This window comes from Mobula hypostoma, chromosome 7, assembly GCF_963921235.1.
Source record: "Mobula hypostoma chromosome 7, sMobHyp1.1, whole genome shotgun sequence".
NCBI lineage: Eukaryota > Metazoa > Chordata > Chondrichthyes > Myliobatiformes > Myliobatidae > Mobula > Mobula hypostoma.
Window position 1 is genome coordinate 168,537,732 of NC_086103.1, and position 20,329 is coordinate 168,558,060.

Here is a 20,329-nt window from a genome sequence, read left to right on the forward strand (position 1 = left end):
CTGGTCCTGGACTTATTTCATAATTTACTGGCATAATTTACATATTACTATTTAACTATTTATGGTTCTATTACTATTTATTATTTATGGTGCAACTGTAAGGAAAACCAATTTCCCCCGGGATCAATAAAGTATGACTATGACTATGACTAGCTTTAAGCTGGCTATTTTGTCTCGTTAGTTTTGAATACTTAACTTCAAGCTCTTGCATGCGTGCTTCAAGGTCACTTGTGGTTAATTCTTGATTAGTCACACGGGCTTGTAAGTCAGCCTGGGAGGCCACAAGCGCCTCAAAATTCGTCTCAAAAACATCAAAGCGGTCGTTAATGCCACGCAGAACTGACTCAGAAATCTCCTGACCTAATTCCTTACACGTGGCGTAAGTTTTATCCGGCGATATCTCAGACACAGAGAAGTGCTTTACCAACCCGTTATTAGCACTAACTTCGGTAGTTTGGCAGTCGGTGGTCTTGGCTTTATTTGCCTTCGGCATTGTCAAACTTTTCCAGACACTTAGTTTAGACATACACTGTTGGCCAATGAATAAATAAAACACCGTATAATAGTAATTTTATCGAGGCCTCGGAGAGGAGCACTCACCAAACACATCTAATCCATGTTGTTCGTCCATCGTTGACGTCGATGAGGACCTCGACACCATGAAGATGGTGTCGAGACTAGCGCGTGATTTGGATTTAAGTGAGGGAGAGTTGCGCAGCGTCAGCCTCACTCTCTCTTCCCAATTCCCATCTGGGTCCAGTGGCAAGACAGAGTCTAGACAGCTGGAGATGGGACTAGGCGCAGTGGATGACCTTGATTTTATCGAGGCCTCGGAGAGGAGCACTCACCAAACACATCTAATCCATACGCATGCACACTAGCCACACTGGAAAAGCTTCTACCTAGCCTCATCCACTTAGACCAGACTGGATTCATCCAGCAAAGACAAGCTCAGGACAAAATAAGGAGAACTTTACCAATATTAGAACAGGTTACTAAGAACGGGACAGAGTCAATGGTGGTGGGATTAGATGCCAAGAAAGCTTTTGATTCAGTTAGATGGGTATTCCTATATAAAGTGTTAAGAAGATTCGACCTTCAAGAAAAGTTTATTAAGGTAATCCAGACTTTATATGACAGCCCTACAGCTCGAATTAAGATAAACGGGGACCTCTCTGACTTTTTTATTTTAGAGAAAGGAACTAGACAGGGATGCCCAATTTCCCCTCTCCTCTTTGCACTATATATTGAACCTCTTGCCCAACTAATAAGACAGAGCAAAATTGTAAAAAGTATCAAGGTGGCAGGGATTGAACAGAAGGTGGCATTATTCGCAGATGATGTCTTAGTTTATTTGAGTGAACCAGAAAAATCATTCATAGGATTGTTTACACTGTTGGATGAGTTCGGGAAAATATCAGGTTATAAAATTAGTGTAAAGAAAACGCAGGTTATGTCCCTAAATTATACAGCATCCAAAAAACTACAGGATACATACGATCTTAAGTAGGAAGCTAAATCATTAAAATATTTAGGAATAACCCAGCCAAAAGAGCTTTCAACGTTGTCACAGGTAAACTATGGGCCATTAATTTCAGAGATAAAAGCAGATATACATAGATGGAATCTTATCCCTTTTTAAAGTCTAAATTCAAGGATAAATACCATAAAAATGAATATGCTTCCTCAGTTACTTTACTTTTACCAGACTTTACCTGTGGAGGTAGACGATAATCAATTCAGAGAACGGGACAAATGGATTTCCCGCTTTATCTGGCAAGGAAAGAAACCTAGAATCCGATTTAATACTTTACAGTTAGGAAAGGAAGGAGGAGGCATGGCACTTCCTTGCTTGAGAAATTATTTTTATGCTTCACAGATAACCCCTCTGTTATATTGGTGTAATGGGGAATACAAGGCCAGATGGAAGGAAATAGAATTTGGATTGACTGATAGTTTTCTTCTACAGGCCTCAATTGCGGGACAAAGGATTGATGGCACAATTGGAAAAGATTTAAAAAACAGCTGGATAAATCTCACACTAAAAGTATGGCAGAAAGTGGTTAGTTCATGTGGAATCTACAACATGTTAAAACTTTTCAGATGGTGTGCTTATGATACCGAATTCCTTCCCAGCAGAGAAGTTAAAAGATTTGAACTATGGATAAAGTAAGGTCTTACAACCTACCTCTCATTCACACATAAAGGTGCATTACAAAGTTTTCTATCCCTGCAGGATAAATATGGCTTAGAACACAATGATTTTTTTTTTAGGTACCTTCAAGTACGACACTATTTTAACCAGAGTTGTAGATGCACAGACTTATCAACAGCAAAATTTGAATTTTTCAAGATTCTGAAATTGGCTTACAGCTTAATTCCAAGTAAATCAATTTGCTGATTATATAATATCCTCTCTCGTGCCAAAAATGAAAACACATTGTATATTAAAGAGAAGTGGGAAAAAGAAGCGGGGTTGGTACTTTCAGAGGAGGCTTGGGGGAAAATATGCAGCTTTCAGTGGTCTTCAACTAACTCTTTGGTTTGGAGAGAACATTGCTGGAAAAATATTATAACATACTTCAAGACCCCATACCAGGAAAAACATAAAGACACAAACGTGGCGTGTTGGAGAAGGTGTGGCTCCAAGGAGGCAAATCATCTTCATATTTTTTGGGTTGCCCTAAATTAAGTTTATATTGGAAAGGTATACACAGAGCTTTAGTTAAGGTATTTACGACTCAGATACCTCTGAACTTGGAGACTATCTATTATACTTTATACTTTATTGTCGCCAAACAATTGACCACAAGACCACAAGACAAAGGAGCAGAAGTAGGCTATTCGGCCCATCGAGTCTGCTCCGCAGCTACCCCATGAGCTAAACTATTCACCCATCCAGTTCCAATTTCCGGCTTTTTCCCCATATCCCTTGATACCCTGACTAATTAGATACCTATCAATCTCCTCCTTAAACACCCTCAATGATCGGGCCTCCACAGCCATATGTGGCAACGAATTCCAGAATCCATGACCCTCTGGCTAAAAAAATTTCTCCTCGTCTCTGTTTTAACTGGGTAGCCTCTAATTCTAAGACTATGGCCTCTTGTCCTGGACTCACCCACCAATGGAAACAACCTTTCCACATCTACTCTGTCCAACCCTTTCAACATTCGAAACGTTTCTATGAGATCCCCTCTCATTCTTCTATACTCTAATGAATACAATCCAAGAGCCGACAGACGCTCCTCATACGTTAGCCCCTGCATTCCAGGAATCATCCTCGTAAATCTTCTCTGAACTCTCTCCAACATCAGTATATCCTTTCTAAGATAGGGGGCCCAAAACTGCACACAGTATTCCAAATGAGGTCTCACTAATGCCCCATAGAGCCTCATCAACACCTCCTTACTCTTATACACTATTCCTCTTGAAATGAATGCCAACATAGCATTCGCTTTCCTTATCGCCAATCCAACTTGGTGGTTAACCTTTAGGGTATCCTGCACAAGGACCCCCAAGTCCCTTTGCACTTCCGATTTTTGAATTTTCTCCCCATCTATATAATAATCTGCCTGATTATTTCTTCTTCCGAAACGTACAACCGTACATTTGTCAACGTTGTATCTCATCTGCCATTTCTTTGCCCACTCTCCTAAACTGACTAAATGTCTCTGCAACCTTTCCGTTTCTTCAACATTTCCTGCTCCTCCACCTATCTTGGTGTCATCCGCAAACTTGGCCACAAAACCATTTAATCCATAATCCAAATCATCGATATACATCGTAAAAAGAAGTGGCCCCAAAACCGACCCCTGCGAAACACCACTAGTAACCGGCAACCAATCAGAATAGGATCCCTTTATTCCCACCCTTTGCTTTCTGCCTATCAGCCAATGCTCCACCCATTTCAATATCTTTCCTCTTAATTCCATGGGCTCTCATCTTATTAAGCAGCCTCATATGCGGCACCTTATTGAAGGCCTTTTGAAAATCCAAATGCACAACATCCACAGCCTCTCCCTTGTCAATCTTATTCGAGATTACCTCAAAAAATTCCAATAAGTTGGTAAGGCAGGATCTTCCCTTCATGAAACCATGCTGGCTTCGGCCTATCTTGTCATGCACCTCGAGGTATTTCATAACCTCGTCCTTGAGGATTGACTCCAATATCTTTCCAACCACCGATGTCAGACTAATAGGTCTGTAATTTTCTTTTTGCTGCCTCCTTCCTTTCTTAAATAGCGGAACTACATTTGCGACCTTCCAGTCCTCCGGAACCATGCCAGAGTTTATTGATTCCTGGAAGATCATTTCCAATGCTTCCACAATCTCCAAAGCCACCTCCTTCAGAACCCTTGGGTGCACCTCATCCGGGCTGGGAGACTTATCTATTCTTAGTCCACTTAAGCTTCCCAAGCACTTTCTCTCTAGTTATCTTGACTGTACCTAATTCTATTCCCTGATACCTCTGGTTATCAGGTATATTGCTCATGTCTTCCACTGTGAAGACTGATGCAAAATACTCATTCAGTTCCTCTGCCATCTCTTTGTTATCCATTATAATTACTCCAGTATCATTTTCAATCGGTCCCATATCTACCCTTGTCACTCTTTTACTCTTCATATATTTTAAAAAACTCTTAGTATCCTTTTTTATGTTAATCACCAACTTCCTTTCATAATTCATCTTTTCTTTCCTAGTGACTTTTTAAGTTTCTTTCTGTAAGTTTTTAAAGGTCTTCCAGTCCTCATTTTTCCCACTAATTTTTGCTTCCTTGTACGCCGTTTCTTTTGCTTTTATTTTTGCCTTAACCTCTCTCGTTAGCCACATTTATGCCATTTTTCCATTCATGATTTTCTTTTTTCTTGGAATATATTTTTCCTGCATTTTCCTTATTTCTTGTAGGAATTTCATCCAATTCTGCTCCGCCATCCCTCCATTTAGTTTACTTTTCCAATTGACTTGGGCCAGTTCCTCTCTCATACCACTGTAATTTCCCCTGTTCCCCTGAAATATCCATACACCTGATACCAGCTTCTCCTTTTCAAATTTGAAACTGAACTCAATCATATTATGATCACTACTTCCAAGAGGTTCCTTTACCTCCAGCTCCCTAATCGCCTCAGGTTTGTTACATAGCACCCAATCCAAAACAGCCGGTCCCCTGGTGGGCTTCTGGACAAGTTGCTCCAAAAAGCCATCCTGTAGGCATTCTACAAACTCCCTCTCCTGAGATCCATTACCTTCCCGACTTTCCCAATCCACTTTCATATTAAAATCCCCCATAATTATCTGGACATTGTCCTTCTGACACGCTTTTTCTATTTCCAGCTGCAACTTGTAGTCCACATCCCGACTGCTGTTTGGAGGCCTGTATATAACTGCTATTAGTGTCTTTTTACCCTTGCCATTTCTTAATTCTACCCATAAGGATTCTACCTCTTCTGATCCTATGTCCCTTCTTTCTATTGATTTGATATCGTTACTTACCATCAGGGCCACGCCACCCCCTTTATCTACCTTCCTATCTTTCCTGTATACTGTGTATCCTGGGATACTCAGCTCCCAATCACATCCATCATTTAGCCATGACTCGGTGATGGCCACAATGTCATACCTTTTAACCTGCAGCTGTGCAGCAAGGTCATCCACTTTATTTCTAATGCTGCGTGCATTTAAGTACAGTACATTTAGATAGGTACCTGTTGCCACTTGTGCTATATATCTATTTTGCAGCAAATTATCCTGTATATTCACCGGCCTGTCATTCTTCCCATCTTTGCTGCACAGTATTTTTGACTTATTTCTATTTTCCTCTTCCTCGATCCTAACACCTTGGTTTCCTTCCCCTTGCCAACTTAGTTTAAACCCTCCCTAACTGGTACTAGAACATACAATCATCACAGCGATATTTAATTCTGCGCTTCACACTCCCTGGATTACAAATATTAAATATCAAAAATAGTAAAAATTCGTAAATATTAAACATTTCAATTATAAATCATAAATAGAAAATAGAAAAATGGGAAGTAAGGTAGTGCAAAACAACCGAGAGGTAGATCCGGATATTTGGAGGGTACAGCCCAGATCAGGGTCAGGATCTGTTCAGCAGTCTTATCACAGTTGGAAAGAAGCTGTTCCCAAATCTAGCCATACTAGTCTTCAAGCTCCTGAACCTTCTCCCAGAGGGAAGAGGGACGAAAAGTGTGTTGGCTGGGTGGGTCGTGTCCTTGATTATCCTGGCAGCACTGCTCCGACAGCGTGCGGTGTAAAGTGAGTCCAAGGACGGAAAATTGGTTTGTGTGATGTGCTGCGCCGTGTTCATGATCTTCTGCAGTTTCTTTCGGTCTTAGACAGGACAACTTCCATACCAGGTTGTGATGCACCCGTGAAGAATGCTTTCTACGGTGCACCTATAAAAATTAGTGAGGGTTTTAGGGGACAGGCCAAATTTCTTTAGCTTTCTCAGGAAGTAAAGGCGCTGGTGGGCCTTCTTGGCAGTGAACTCTGCTTGGTTGGACCAAGTCAGGTCATTTGTGATATTGACCCCGAGGAACAAAGCTTTTGACCTGTTCCACTTGCGCACCACCGATGTAAATTGGGTCACGCGGTCCGCTACTCCTTCTGAAGTCAACAACCAATTCCTTCGTCTTGCTGACGTTGAGGGATAGGTTATTGTCTTCGCACCATGCCACCAGGTTCTTAATTTCCTCTCTGTATTCAAACTCATCATTACCCGAGATACGGCCTACAATTGTTGTGTCATCAGCAAACTTATATATTGATTTGATGGAAACTTTGCTACACAATCATGGGTGTACAGTGAGTACATCAAGGGGCTGAGTACACAGCCTTGTGGGGCACCGGTGCTTAGAGTGATTGTAGAGGAGAGCTTGTTCCCTATTTTTACAGCCTGGGTCCTGTCTGTGAGGAAATTGAAGATCCAGCTGCAGATCTGAGTGCTAAGGCCTAGGTTCCAGAGCTTAGGAATCAGTTTATTTGGAATGATGGTATTAAAGGCAGAGCTGTAGTCAATGAAAAGGAGCCTTACGTATGCATCTTTATTCTCCAGGTGTTCTAAGGAGGAATGTAGGGCCAGAGAGACGGCATCTGCCGTTGACCTGTTGCTCCGGTAGGCAAATTGCGAAGTGTCAAGGTTGACCGGTAGGCTGTGGTTGACGTGTGCCATAACCAATCGCTCGAAGCACTTCATAGCAATTGATGTCAGAGCCACAGGTCGATAGTCATTCAGGCATGCCACCTTGCTCTTCTTCAGCACTGGGATTATCATTGCCTTCTTAAAACATGAGGGGATCTTAGACTGAAGCAAGGAGCAATTGAAGATGTTAGCAAACACTCCAGCTAGCTCGCTTGCACAGGCCCAGCGAACCCGTCCTGGGACGCCATCTGGGCCGTCGCCTTCCTTGGATTTATCTTCAGGAAGACCCTTCTAAAGTCCTCCTCGGTGACAATGAATCTCGTTAAAGATGGCACCGGTAACTGGCGACTTTGCATGTACTCTCCCGAGCAAACTGCCCTCTCCACTATCCTATACCCAAGAAACCCTTCTAAACCTCCAATTTAGCAAGATAAAGATCAACAATACCCTGGCGAAGCTACTGACTCAGCTGGAGACCACTGCGCCAGAACTGCTTCTTAAACTCTGGACCGCACCTGGACCCAACCAGCGAGGCCCACCACATTCCCGGAGACCCGCGGTCTTCTACCCTGCCAGAGCGCTTGGAGACACAGCCCATTCCGACCAGCAACTCTCTGGAGCAGACGACCACACAGACATGACGGCGGAGACCTCAAGGTGCCCCAGACGCTTCCCCGGAGCAACTACCATAAAGCCCCGTTGATGGCCATCCAAAGTTGCCGGAAGTGAGGCCTCCACCGACCTCGGAAATCAAGCCCAAGGCTCGACTGGAGCGGAGGCCTCCGCAGCCGTGACTCAGCTTAAGGACTTGTTTCAGCAAGGAGCCCGGCCATCAGGGATTAAGTGTCGGCTTCAGGGCCGGACCCAATCGACAGCCCGGGCCCCCAGCAGCTGTAAGTGGCAGCGGAGCCTCCCCCGTTACTCGGGGCATGTATTTTTTTTGGAGCAGAAGAAAGATATAAAGCTGCTGCAGACCCTTCTAGTGGCAAGTAAGAAATCAATCACCAGAACGTGGCTAAATCCAACATCACCTACATTAGAAGATTAGCATGAAATTATTTTGGAAATATTTAAAATGGAAAAGATGGCTTACTCTCTGAGAATTCAAAAGGAAAATGCAAGAGTTTTTACCTCCAGATATAAAAGGCAGCAAAATACTACTGAAACTAACATCAGAACATTCTAAAACAAATGCAGGCCGACAAGCAGCCATGGAGGAATGATGGAATGCTTCAGATCTAACTCATTTCTGAAACGAGAATGATGAAATGATGATTTTTTAGTTAAAATATTATCTGACTGACAAGTCGCACGTAAACTAAACATCTGAATTCTAGCACACTAATTAAGAGCAAAAGGACTGCAATTCCTTCAGAGATAGCCAAGGGCTCATGTAGCAGAGTGTGGAACAAATACAGTTAAAACTCATGATGATCCACTATCCAACTATTCAGAAATCCTGATGATTCAGCATCTGCCTCAGCAGGTGGACCTTTACCCTTTTATCTTTCCATTCAGAGATCACAGTTTTCATGCTCCGTTACCACTCACCGGGTCATCAGTTCCCAGAAGTCCTTCCAAATTAACTGGTTCACTGGACAATTTATTGTTCCGTGAAACATTTTAAAAGAAAGTAACTTAAGACTTTAGAGGTATTATTAAAAAGAATATGCAATAGTCTGGAAAATATAATAATCTGATATCACCAAAACCCCCAGGGTCAGTGGATTAGCAGAGTTTCACTGTTGATAGGACAAATAAAATGACTCACCCTCTTCCTTCTTTCTTGGTTTCTCAGTATATTGAGAATTGGAAGGTGAATCAGAAAGGGCAAGCAAGAGGGACAATATTGCATAGTGTTCCCTGGTCTGCAAATAACATTGGTAAAATAAAGCTGTTACAAATAGCAGTTACAAAAATTCATCACGAAGGAACTACTTGAGGCGAAGACTCAAAAATTCCAGTGTTAAGTTACTTTCAAGTCAACCAACTAGTAAAAATATTAACAAAATATTTTACAGAACTTGCTTTGCTTTCCAAAAAACATACCCACTTCTTTATACAATTTGTGGAAGGTTGATGATAATATAGGATTTGCAATAAGAACATAAGACAAGGAATTATCCAGTCCTACATGATCTTGCCTTTCCAAAGTCCTTTTCCTTAAAGATACTGACATGTCATTGGATATAGTTAGTTCACTCAGTTGTAATTGCACAGCTGTGAGTCTCAAAATTGAAAGTGTGTCCTCATTCAGCTTTGAAACCTTCACATCCACAAGAGTTCAATATATTATAAGAAAGTATTACACATTATCTCTTCCAAGGTCATGACTTCAGTTCTGACTAATTGCTAACCTAATTGACAATACAAACAAAACCCAATCTGGAAAATTAAAAAAACATGTAGAAAGCCTGGAAATAAAAACAGGCAATGGTGGAAACACTCAGATGGATCAGGTATCAGAGCAAAGAGAAACAAATAACTTTTGAAATCAAAGATCCTTTACTCACAGAGGGCAACCTTCCATCTGAGAGGGAAATGATATCACATGCACAAAACCATGTTGACTACTCTAAATCTACCCATCTTTCCAAATGCACTGGACAATGCAGGAGAGAATGACTTGGGTGTAGAGTTTCAGAATAGGCTTGGGACAAGGACCATTCTGTGTAGCTAAGGAAAAAGGAGGCATGGCTAGGGCCCATGCAAGTACTCGTGGTTACCCGTTCATCTGTAGAAAGTGAGAGGAATCTAAAGATAAGCCATCAAAGGTAAGAAAACTTCTGCGAAACAAATGAAAGAGTAGTGGGAATTAACCAGATCCTTGTTCAAGAAACAAACTGAGGGTGCTAAGATGTTCCTGATGGGGAATGGAAGTGTACAGAGACTGTTTATCCATGATAAGGATAAACTGGCTGGGTTCAGAGAATTGGAAGTTATCAAAATGGTGGATCATGAGAGGTATCCAGGATGTCAACAGAAGGGACTGGACAAGGAGAGACAAGCTTAAATCCAGATAAGAAGAACTAACTTCTGTGAGACAAGAACAGGCAAAAATTATTATTTTACCAAGTCAATCTTATTTATGGATCTGAACTAAGAGATAGAAGTGAGCAGTGCAGGGTTGGGGCACTCTGAGATTAGAGACTGTGCAGGTAAGATCTTCTGATATAATAAGATCTCTAACACTCTAAGAACTGGTGGCCAGAGAGGGGTGTGAGGGCATGTCTGCAAGATGGCACAGTGTCCGTGCTGTGCATTGAACGTCAGTAGCACCCCCTTTGTCAGGGAGCTTAATGACAAGGTTGGAAGTGGTCTGAAGAGAGTGGAGTGCTGCTTATTCAGATGGGGCAAGATCGGAATGGGCGAGGGAAGTGGCGGTGATGGTGGTCAATGTCACATCAGCAATTAGGAATGAATAGATCAAGAGAGGGTAAAAGGAAGGGCCATAAGGGAGAATCCAAGTGGAAGGAAAATGTGGGAGACAGGATAACAGGTTGTCAGTGAAGGTGAAATTTTGCTACCAAAGAAAGTGACTCATGATTGGTATCTAGTCCCACCAATCCAAACCAGGTCAAAAGACATCAGATTACCTTTGTTCCTTCAATGGTCTCCAGAGGCAACTCTAGAAGTTCCTCTGTTAACCTCCGCCAGCTTTCAGCTTTAGGGAGCTCTGAATGAATTGTCAGCTTTTCATGAATACTAAAAAGCAAAGACAATAAGCAACAATAAACACATTTCACAAATTTTGTAAAATAAGGCCACATGTTCGTGAGTGAAGAGGCTTACCCATCAATCACACGCGTTATTTTGTTGCTGTCAACATCAAGAAACTGATGGAATCTGAAAATATAAATTAAGAGTCAAATCTAAACTTGCACAACAGTGAAAAATACCAGAATAACAACAGATTTACTCTACAGATCAAAAACTGCTTCTTATAAATTATTACCAGAGGTCACCAAGCTACTTTTCTATAAGCAATATTATTATTAATAAAAGAACTTTTATTCCATTTACATAAATGTGATAACTGTTGTTTTGTATCCAAGTAGGCAACGTAGACTGCTCTGAAACTCATTCAAAATTATGTGAAAAGAGCAGATAAGCATAAATCAATAATAAGCTTCTCTTTTGAGAGTCCTAAACCAACCCTAACTTGGTTTCTTCCCTCACAGGTGTTAATTGATCACCTGAGTATTTCCAGCTTTTACTTGTTTGTTTATTATCTTCTTGCTTCTTTCACATTTTCAGCATCTAGTTATACTAAGATAAGGAATGCCCACCATTCCATGCCCAGACCACGTTTCAGGAAATCTGATCACTTCACTGTCCTTTTCCTACCAGCGCACAGGCAGAGGCTAATGGGATAACAAAGAGGTGGTCATGGTAGGCAGAGGAGCAGCTACAGGGTTGCTTCGAGTCGGTGGACTGAGCTATGTTCAAGGATTCATCAGTGGATCTGAATGAATACACCGCAGTTGTCACAGAGTTTATAAAAGCAGTTGTGGATGAGTGTCACTGTAAAATCATTCAGTCTTCCCCAACCAGAAATCCTGGATGAACCATTAGATCTGCAATCTGCTGAGGGCGAGATAAAAGGCATTCAGGTCTAGTGATAAAGAAAGTTATAAGAGGTCCAGGTACGATTTCCGGAAAGCCACTTCATGGGCGAAGTGGCAATTCCAAACTAAACTTTAATCAACGAAGGATGCTCGATAGTTGTGGCAGGGCTTGAATGCTATCATCTCTTATAAAGTAAAATTAACTGACAATAGAGCTTCGCTTCCAGTTGAGCTCAATGCCGTCTCCACTCGCACTGACCGTCAAAACACGGAGGAACTATCACAAACCCCCACAGCCCCTGATGATCCTGTGATTTCAGTCTCTGAGGCCGACATGTGAGCATCTTTCAGGAGGGTGAACACACGGAAACTGTTAGGCTCAGATGTGGTACCTGGCCAAGTACTAAACACCTGTGCTGATCAACTAGCTGGAGTGTTCACTGAGATCTCTAACCCCTCACTTCAGCAGTCTGAGATACCCATGTCTTCAAGCAGGCTTCAATTATACCGGTGCCTAAGAATGTAGTCCTGCCTCAATGACTATCGTCCAGCAGCACTTACATCCACAGTGATGAAGGGTTTTGACAGACAGATACCATCTCATTGGCCCTTCACTCTGCCCTGGAACAGCAAAGATGCATAAATCAGGATGCCCTTTCATCAACTACAGCTTGCCATTCAATACCATCATCCACTCAAAACTAATTATTAAACATCAAGACATTAGCCTCAATACCCCCTTGTGCAATTGGATCCACAATTTCCTCACTTGCAAACCCCAATCAGTTCAGACTGGCAACAGCATCTCCACCACAATCTCCATTTGGAACAGGTGCACCACAAGGCTATGCACTTAGCCCCTGCTCTACTCACTTTACACATATGACCGTGTGGCTAAATACAGCTCCAATGCCATATTCAAGTTTGCTGATGACACCACTGTCGTAGGCTAAATCAAATGTGGTAACGAATCATGTATAGGAAGGAGATTGAAAATTTGTCTGAGTGGTGTCACAATAACAATCTCTTACTCAATGTCAGCCAGACCAAGGAGCTGATTTTTGACTTCAGGAGGAGGAAACCAGAGGTCCATGAGCCAGTACTCATCGGGGGTTCAGAGGTGGAGAGGGTCAGCAACTTTAGCTTCCTTGGTGTTATCATTTCAGAGGACCTGTCCTGGGCCAGGCATGCAAGTGCAATTACAAGACAGCACAACAGCACCTCTACTTCCTTAGGAGCTTGTGAAGATTTGGCATGACATCTAAAACTTTGACAAACTTCGACAGATGAGTGGTGGAGAGAATACTGACTGGTTACATCACAGCCTGGAAAGAAAACACAAATGCCCTTGAACAGAAAATCCTGCAAAAAGTAGTGGATACAGCCCAGTACATCATGGGTTAAGCCCTCCACATCACTGAGCACATCTTCACAGAGCATCGTCGCATGGAGCATTATCCATCATCAGGACTCCAACCACACAGGTAATGATCTCTTCTCACTGCTACTGTCAGGCAGGTAGTACAGGAGCCTCAGGACTTACACCACCAAGTTCAGAAACAGTTATTACCCCACAACCATCAGACTCTTGAACCAAAGTGAATAACTTCCCTCAACTTCATTTGCCCCATCATTGAAATGTTCCCACAACCTTTAGATTCATTTTCAAGGCCTCTTCATCTATTGTTCTTGATATTTATAGCTTACTTATTTATTATTGTTTCTTCTTCTTGTATTTGCACATTTGTTGTCTTTTGTACACTGATTGTACGCCAGGTTGGTGCAGTCTTTCATTGATTCTATTATTGACATTTGATTTATTGAGTATGCCCTCAAGAAATGAAAATTATTGACATTTGATTTATTGAGTATGCCCTCAAGAAAATGTCCATGGTGACATATATACACTTTGATAATAAATTTACTTTGAACTTTGAATCTATAGTATATTGATGCTGGATGAAGTATCACTAATTCTGGTTGTCTACCCACTGTTTCATTTCAACTGAAAAGCACATACATTAAGCAGAGACTGCACATTAATCAGAGTTCATTTAAAATTGATAAATCAGCAATCCTGCACCACCCTCATCAGAATTAGGTTTATTATCACTATCTATATAATGCGAAATGTGTTGCTCCTGCTCACCCTTCCTCCTCTTCCTCACTCCTCTTCAGCACTCTCGCCCCTCTGCCCTTCTTCATCTATCATCTGCCCCTCCTCGCCCACACTATTACCCCTTCACCCTACCTCCCCTTCCCCTCAGTTACCTGACATTAGACCAGGTGTACTGCAATGCAATTTGGAACTCGGGATTCTCTTCTGCGAGTCCAGTAACCTGCCGGATCAAACTCTTCAAATCCTTTTCGAATTTATTCCAATGCGCCATGTTTGCAAACAGAACCAACCGGCTCTAAGACCGCGATTATCAAAAACTCTCCCAGAGGCGCGCGTCCCGAGCAAGCGGAAGCACTACCATATGCAGCCGGAAGTACTACCCACGGGTCCGCGCCGAGGCTGGAGTCGTCGTCAAGGAAACCATCTTCATGATGGATGCCACTTTCTTGAAGCATCGCCATTTGAAGATGTCTTTGGTGCTAGGGAGACTAATGCCCATGATGGATCTGGCTGGGTTTACAACCCTTGCAGTCTTTTCCGACGCGCCTCCATACCAGATTGTGATGCAGCCAGTGAAAATAGTGTCTGTAGAAATTTGTCAGAGTCCCTGGTAAAAAGAGTCAAATCTCCTCAAACACATTATGAAATATAACCAATAGCGTGCCTTCTTCGTAATTGCATCAAAATCTAGGCACCCAGAAACTTGAAGCTTCTCACCCCTTTCACTGCTGACTCCTGGACGAGGACTGGTATGTGTTCTCCCAATTTTTCCTTACTGGGTCCACATTTTTATTCCTTGGTCTTGCTGACACTGAGTGCAAGGTTGTTGTTGCAACACTAATCAATCAGCCTGTCTAACTCATGTATGCCTCCTTGTCACCATTTAAGATTCTGTCGATGAAAGTTGTGTCATTGGTGAATTTATAGATGGTGTTTAAGCTTTGCCTAGCCATCCTTATGACTACAATACTGATCCAGGATGTAGACTCGGCAACGAATAAGGGTCTAATATGAAAAAGGATCTAGTGCTTTCCTGGCATATATGATGAAGAAATTCTTCTCTGGCTTCCAGCTGGGTGCAGATATCAATTATAGCCAACGTTTCGATGACAAACTGCTATCTTTATCAGGGATGATGCCCGTGCATGTCTGGTACAGTGGTATTTATACCCCTGTAGTCTGTCCCTTCTGACTGGTTAGACCTCATTCAATCAGGTTTCCACTCTCCCACCTTGATTACAATCGAATTCCATTTCTTACTTAGAGAAAGACCTTAGCCTTCATTAAAATTCTTTTCCTCTAGTTTTATTTTAATGGCTTCCTTTACCAGGCAATTCCAAGAGCCATTGTGCTGTTTAAGTCAATCCTATGGCCATTGCGAATGCAGTATTCTGCTACTGCTGATTTCTCCGGGTAACCCAAACGGAAGCACCTCCTGTGCTCCTTGATGCAGGTTTCCACTGTGCATCCTTTCTGGCTGATACATGCTGCTCCGCATTCACAGGGAATCCTGTAAACACCAGCCAACCTGAGTACCAGGTCATCTTTGACCTGCATAAGCTGTGATTTGAGCTTCCTTATGGGTTTGTGGATGGCATTATTCCGGGACTAATATATTTCCAGGGTTTTTAAGTATGGTATGTGACTCAGTGGAAACACCGCAGGTGGTGGTGCCCAGCTGTATTTTTGCCCTTCTTGGATACTGAGATTGCAGAGATGTGGGTGCTATTGCAATAGATGCAGCAAATTCCTGTATTGCATTCTGCAGGTGATGAAGAGTGCTCTCAACTATGAATGCATGGTTGGGCAGTAAGATACCAATCAAGCGGCTGCATTGTTTTGGATGGTGCCAACCTTGCTGGGTGTTGCAGTGGCTATATTCCTCTAGGTAACTGAAGGGTACTGTGTTACATGGAACCTAAAATAGTGCAGCACAGTACAGCCCACAATGTTGTGCTGACCCTTTAACGCACTCTAAGATTAATCTAACACTTCTCTCCCACAAAGCCCTACTTTTTCTTTCATTCATGAGCCTATCTAAGAGTCACTTAAATGGCACTAATACGTCTGCCTCTATCGCCACCCCTGACAGTGTGTTCCATGCACCCACCACGCTGTATAAAAAGCCTACCTCTGACATACCCCCTAGACTTTCCTCCAATCATCTTTAAATTATGCCCTCAAGTATTAGCTATTATCCCTGTGAATAAGGCACTGGCTCTCTACTCTATCAATGCCTCTTATCATACACCTCTCATCCTCCTTCACTCCAAAGAGAAAAGCCCTAGCTCACTCAACTTTTCCTCATAACAAATGGCAGCATCCTGGCAAATCTACTCTGCACTTTCTCTAAAGCTTCCAAGTCTTTCCTATAATGAAGCAACCAGAACTGAATACAATATTCCAAGTATGGTCTAACCAGAGTTTTGTAGAGCTGCAACATTACCTCACGACTCTTGAACTCAATCCTTTGACTAATGTAGGCCAACACATTATATGCCGTTTTAACCACAGTTTCAACTTGCATGGCAACTGTATGGGAACTATGGAAGTGGACACCAGGGTCCCTCTGTTCCACCACACTTCCAAGAATCCTGCCATTTAACTGTGTACTCCACCTTCAAGTTTGATTTCCTAAGTGTGTCCCTTCACAGTTGGTATGCACTCCTCTTCCTAATGTTCTCATGCTCTAAAACAGGGGTTCCCAGACTTTTTTATCCCATGGATACCATTTTTTATACCATTAAGCAAGAGGTCTGTGGATCCCAGGTTGGGAACCCCTGCTCTAAAAGGATGTGAAAATTGGATGAGTTTCTAAAACAGGAAGATCCACCACAACAGCTGAAAATCTCACCCCACAGAATCTGCCAAATCTCTAAGAGGTACTGATTTTGGATTAAGGCTGGAGACTGCAGATAGTGGAAATATAGAGAAGCAGATGGCCTGAAGGAACTAAATGAGTCAAGCAGCACCTGTGGAGGCAAAGGAATAGTCAATGTTTAGAGTCAAGATGTTCCTTCAGATTTTGAGGTCATCCAACAGTTTTATTTTGTTGCTTTGGATTAAAGCTAACATGCTGCATCTCTTCATGTTATGGAAACTGCACTGTGGCGGACAGGAAGGTTCCACAACAGGTAGTCAAAACTGCCCAACACATGACCAGCACCAGCCTCCATCGGGGACGAATATACAAAAAGGTGCTGGGAAAAGGACAGCAATATCATGAAGGATGCCACCCACCCTGCTTGTGGTCTCACAAACATGAGAAAATCTGCGGATGCTGGAAATCAAAAGCAACACATACAAAATACTGGAGGAACTCTGCAGGCCAGGCAGCATCAATGGGAAAGAGTAAACAGTCAACGTTTCAGGCCAGTGAAGGGTCTCTCCCCAGGACATCGACTGTTTACTCTTTTCCATAGTGCTGTCTGGCCTGCTGAGTCCCTCCAGCATTTTGTTTATGTGGCTTCTCATGGTCTGTTTGTCCCATTCTCATCAGGGAGGAGGCTATATAGCATCAGCATCAGGACCACCAGACTCAAAAAGTTACTTTCCCTAAGCAGTAAGACTGATCAACTCCTCCCCCCATTATCCCACTTGACCATCACCTCTTTACCATTTCCCGTCAGAGCTGGCTTATGTAGGGACACTCCTGTACCTAGTGTCCCTTTATGTACCATCAGCTATGTATATAATGACTTAAGTATTTCTGTTTTTCATTATTCTGTTACTGTGCTTTTTATTATTATTTCTTCTTTTGCCTTTACACAGTTTGTTGTCTTCTGCACTCTAGTTGAACACCCTACTTGGGCGGTCTTTCATTGATTCTGTTTTGGTTATTATTCTATAGATTTATCGAGTATGCCCTGAAGAAAATGAATCTCAGCGTTGTAGTTGGTGACATATATGTACTTTGATAATAAATTTATTTTGAACTGTGAATTTTTATCTTATTATGTTTTTTTGGTGCTGTTAACAGATCCAGAGTAACAATTATTTTGTTCTCCGTTGCATTTGTGTACTGGAAATGACATTAAACAATCTTGAAACTTGAAAGGCTGCTATGTTCAGGTGAAGTGCGAGTATTTAACAACAGAATCCTAATATCCAGCCCATGCATATTTAAAAGCACACTTCTGTAACCTCTTATTTGTTGCTACAACAATCTCTCATTCAGCATCAACAAAACCAAAGAGATGATTATCATCTACAGAAGGTTAGTAGCTTTAAATACAGAGGATTTGTCCAGGAATCAGCACACAACAGCACCTCTACTTTCTTTGAAGTTTGCGTAAATTTGACGTTATCAAAAATTTTAATTATTCTAACTGGGTGCATCACAATCAGTTATAGAAACACCAATGCCCAGTGTTACAAACCCACAGGTTTTGTTTAATGTACTGTGGACTGTCGCTTTCCTAGTGAGGTGGGACTATGACGTCAGTCACAGGCTGAAGGAGTTTGCTGGGGAGGGAGGGAGGGAGAGAGAGAGGAGAGGAGAGAGAGAGAGAGAGAGGAGAGAGAGAGAGAGAGAGAGAGACACAGACTGAGACTGGGGAAGCCGGTAGCTTCAGCTTGTCGCAGCTGAGGCTTGGAACTCTCCAATGCCCACAAGGGTGGGTTGATCATCGGCACGCAGTGTATAACGAACGTGTGACCGTCACTTCGTAAAATCCATAAGAGTGGATTTTGGGGATATCTTGTGGGACCACTTGTGTAGCCCTTGCCTGGGTATGTTGTGTGGTAGCCACTGGAAGGTGATATTCCTGTGACAGGTCACTCTCGGTGATAATTCATATGTGGATTTGGAACAACAGGACAGACAAGATCTGTGGCAACTGTTATCTTGTTTTACCAGCGTAGAACCTGTGGAATACTTCGTACATACCTTTTCTCTATGTTTCACCCTGGATTACAAATATCTCTCTCCTATCATTTATTTCGTGGGTTACCAAACTTTCCTACCTTTCCATCTCAAGACTCTAAGCCTTGTTCCCCAAAGCTCAATAGTTTGGAAGTTATATTTACACATATACAGATACACATAACACTGTTAACTTTTGCTTATCTTGGTTAAGTTACTATATTATACTGTAAGTAGATACTAAAAAGATAATGGTTTCAACATTAAAACCTGACTCAGTGTGAAATATCTTGCTGCTGATTTGCTTCTAAAAACGTTACAGTTCATAACACCCAGCAATGTTAAAGACTACAGAAAGGGGCAGATATGGCCCAGTCCACCACAGGCAAAACCCTCCCTAAATGAGCACATTTGCATGGAATGTTGCTACAAGAGAGTATCATCCATCATCAAAGACCCCCAGCATCCAGGCTGAGCTCTTCCTGCTACAACCATTGGGCAGGAGGCCTTAGGTTCCACATCACCAGGTTCAGGAACAGTTATTATTCTACAGCCGTCAGGCTCCTGAACCAGTGTGGATAGCTTCACTCACCCCAACTCTAAACTGGTTTCACGACCTACAGACTCACTTTCAAGGACTCTTTACAACCAATGTTCTTGGTATTTTTTATTTACACATTTTGCTTTCTTTTGTATATTGTTTCTTTGTCAGCCTTTTGGTAATGTATAGTTTTTCATAAATTCTATTTTATTTATTTTCCTGTAAATGCCTGTAAGAAAATGAATTTCAAGGCAGTATTTGATAACATACATAATTTGATAATAAATTTGCTTTAGTAAACTTTGGGGAATGAACATCAAGATCAGCACATATTGTCTGCCCCTATCTTTTCTCTTACTTCTCCCCTCTTTGTCCTGATGCAGATTCTCGACTCAAATGTTTTTAACATTTGCCACTGCAGAAGCAGCTTGACCATCATTTTGTACTATTGCCTTCAATGTGAACAAGCAAACCATTCAGACCACATTAATATGTCTGGAGTCATCCAGAAACTGGATTGGGTGAGGATGGCAGATTCCACGTCAAGTTTATTGCCATGTGCACAATTATGGTGTGGTACAGGTATAATGAAAATCTGTTTACAGCAGCATCAAAGGCACATAGGTTCCAACAATTGGTTCTACTGTTCTTCTCTACATAAGTGAATTAACTTTTCACCAAAAAAATCCAATGGTTTCATAGTTACTGCCTCGGGTAGCAATTGTTTTCATTTCGCCATTATCCTGAATGTCCAGGCTTCTCTAGTTATTTAAAAGCCAAATGTAAAACGAGCTATTGTCATTTCTAATTTTCTCTTCCGACATTTTTCAATGACAAGGAGTCACTTTATATCAGCTTGTACAGTATTAATTACCCTACTCCTAATTGCTCTAATGATTACCTCCTATCACCAGAGCCATTGGAAGCAGGATAATACATGCAAGCCGATATGAATTCACAGATCCTTATGACGCAAACAGCTTTTCTCTAATCCGCAGGAAATACTAACAGAGCAAAACGCCGCTACAGGTTACATCATTGCTAGGCGCGCTTTAGCAGTTTGAGCTAATTAAA

At 42.0% G+C, this 20,329-nt stretch overlaps 1 protein-coding gene across 3 annotated transcripts in view; it reads right to left on the reverse strand.

Moving 5' to 3' along the window:
- Positions 1 to 14,177, reverse strand: part of tubgcp5 (tubulin gamma complex component 5) — an 81,351-nt gene extending 67,174 nt beyond the window's left edge. For all 3 annotated transcript variants that reach the window (XR_010018763.1, XR_010018764.1, XM_063054536.1), the window contains exons 1-4: positions 14,003 to 14,177; positions 10,956 to 11,009; positions 10,760 to 10,868; positions 8,935 to 9,031 (exon numbers count right to left, since the gene is read on the reverse strand). Coding sequence is in view for 1 of the 3 variants with exons in the window: in XM_063054536.1 (XP_062910606.1) it covers positions 8,935 to 9,031; positions 10,760 to 10,868; positions 10,956 to 11,009; positions 14,003 to 14,121 (379 nt within the window). In the remaining 2 variants the exon portion in view is untranslated. The remainder of the gene's footprint in view (positions 1 to 8,934; positions 9,032 to 10,759; positions 10,869 to 10,955; positions 11,010 to 14,002) is intronic.
- Positions 14,178 to 20,329: the final 6,152 nt, after the last annotated feature.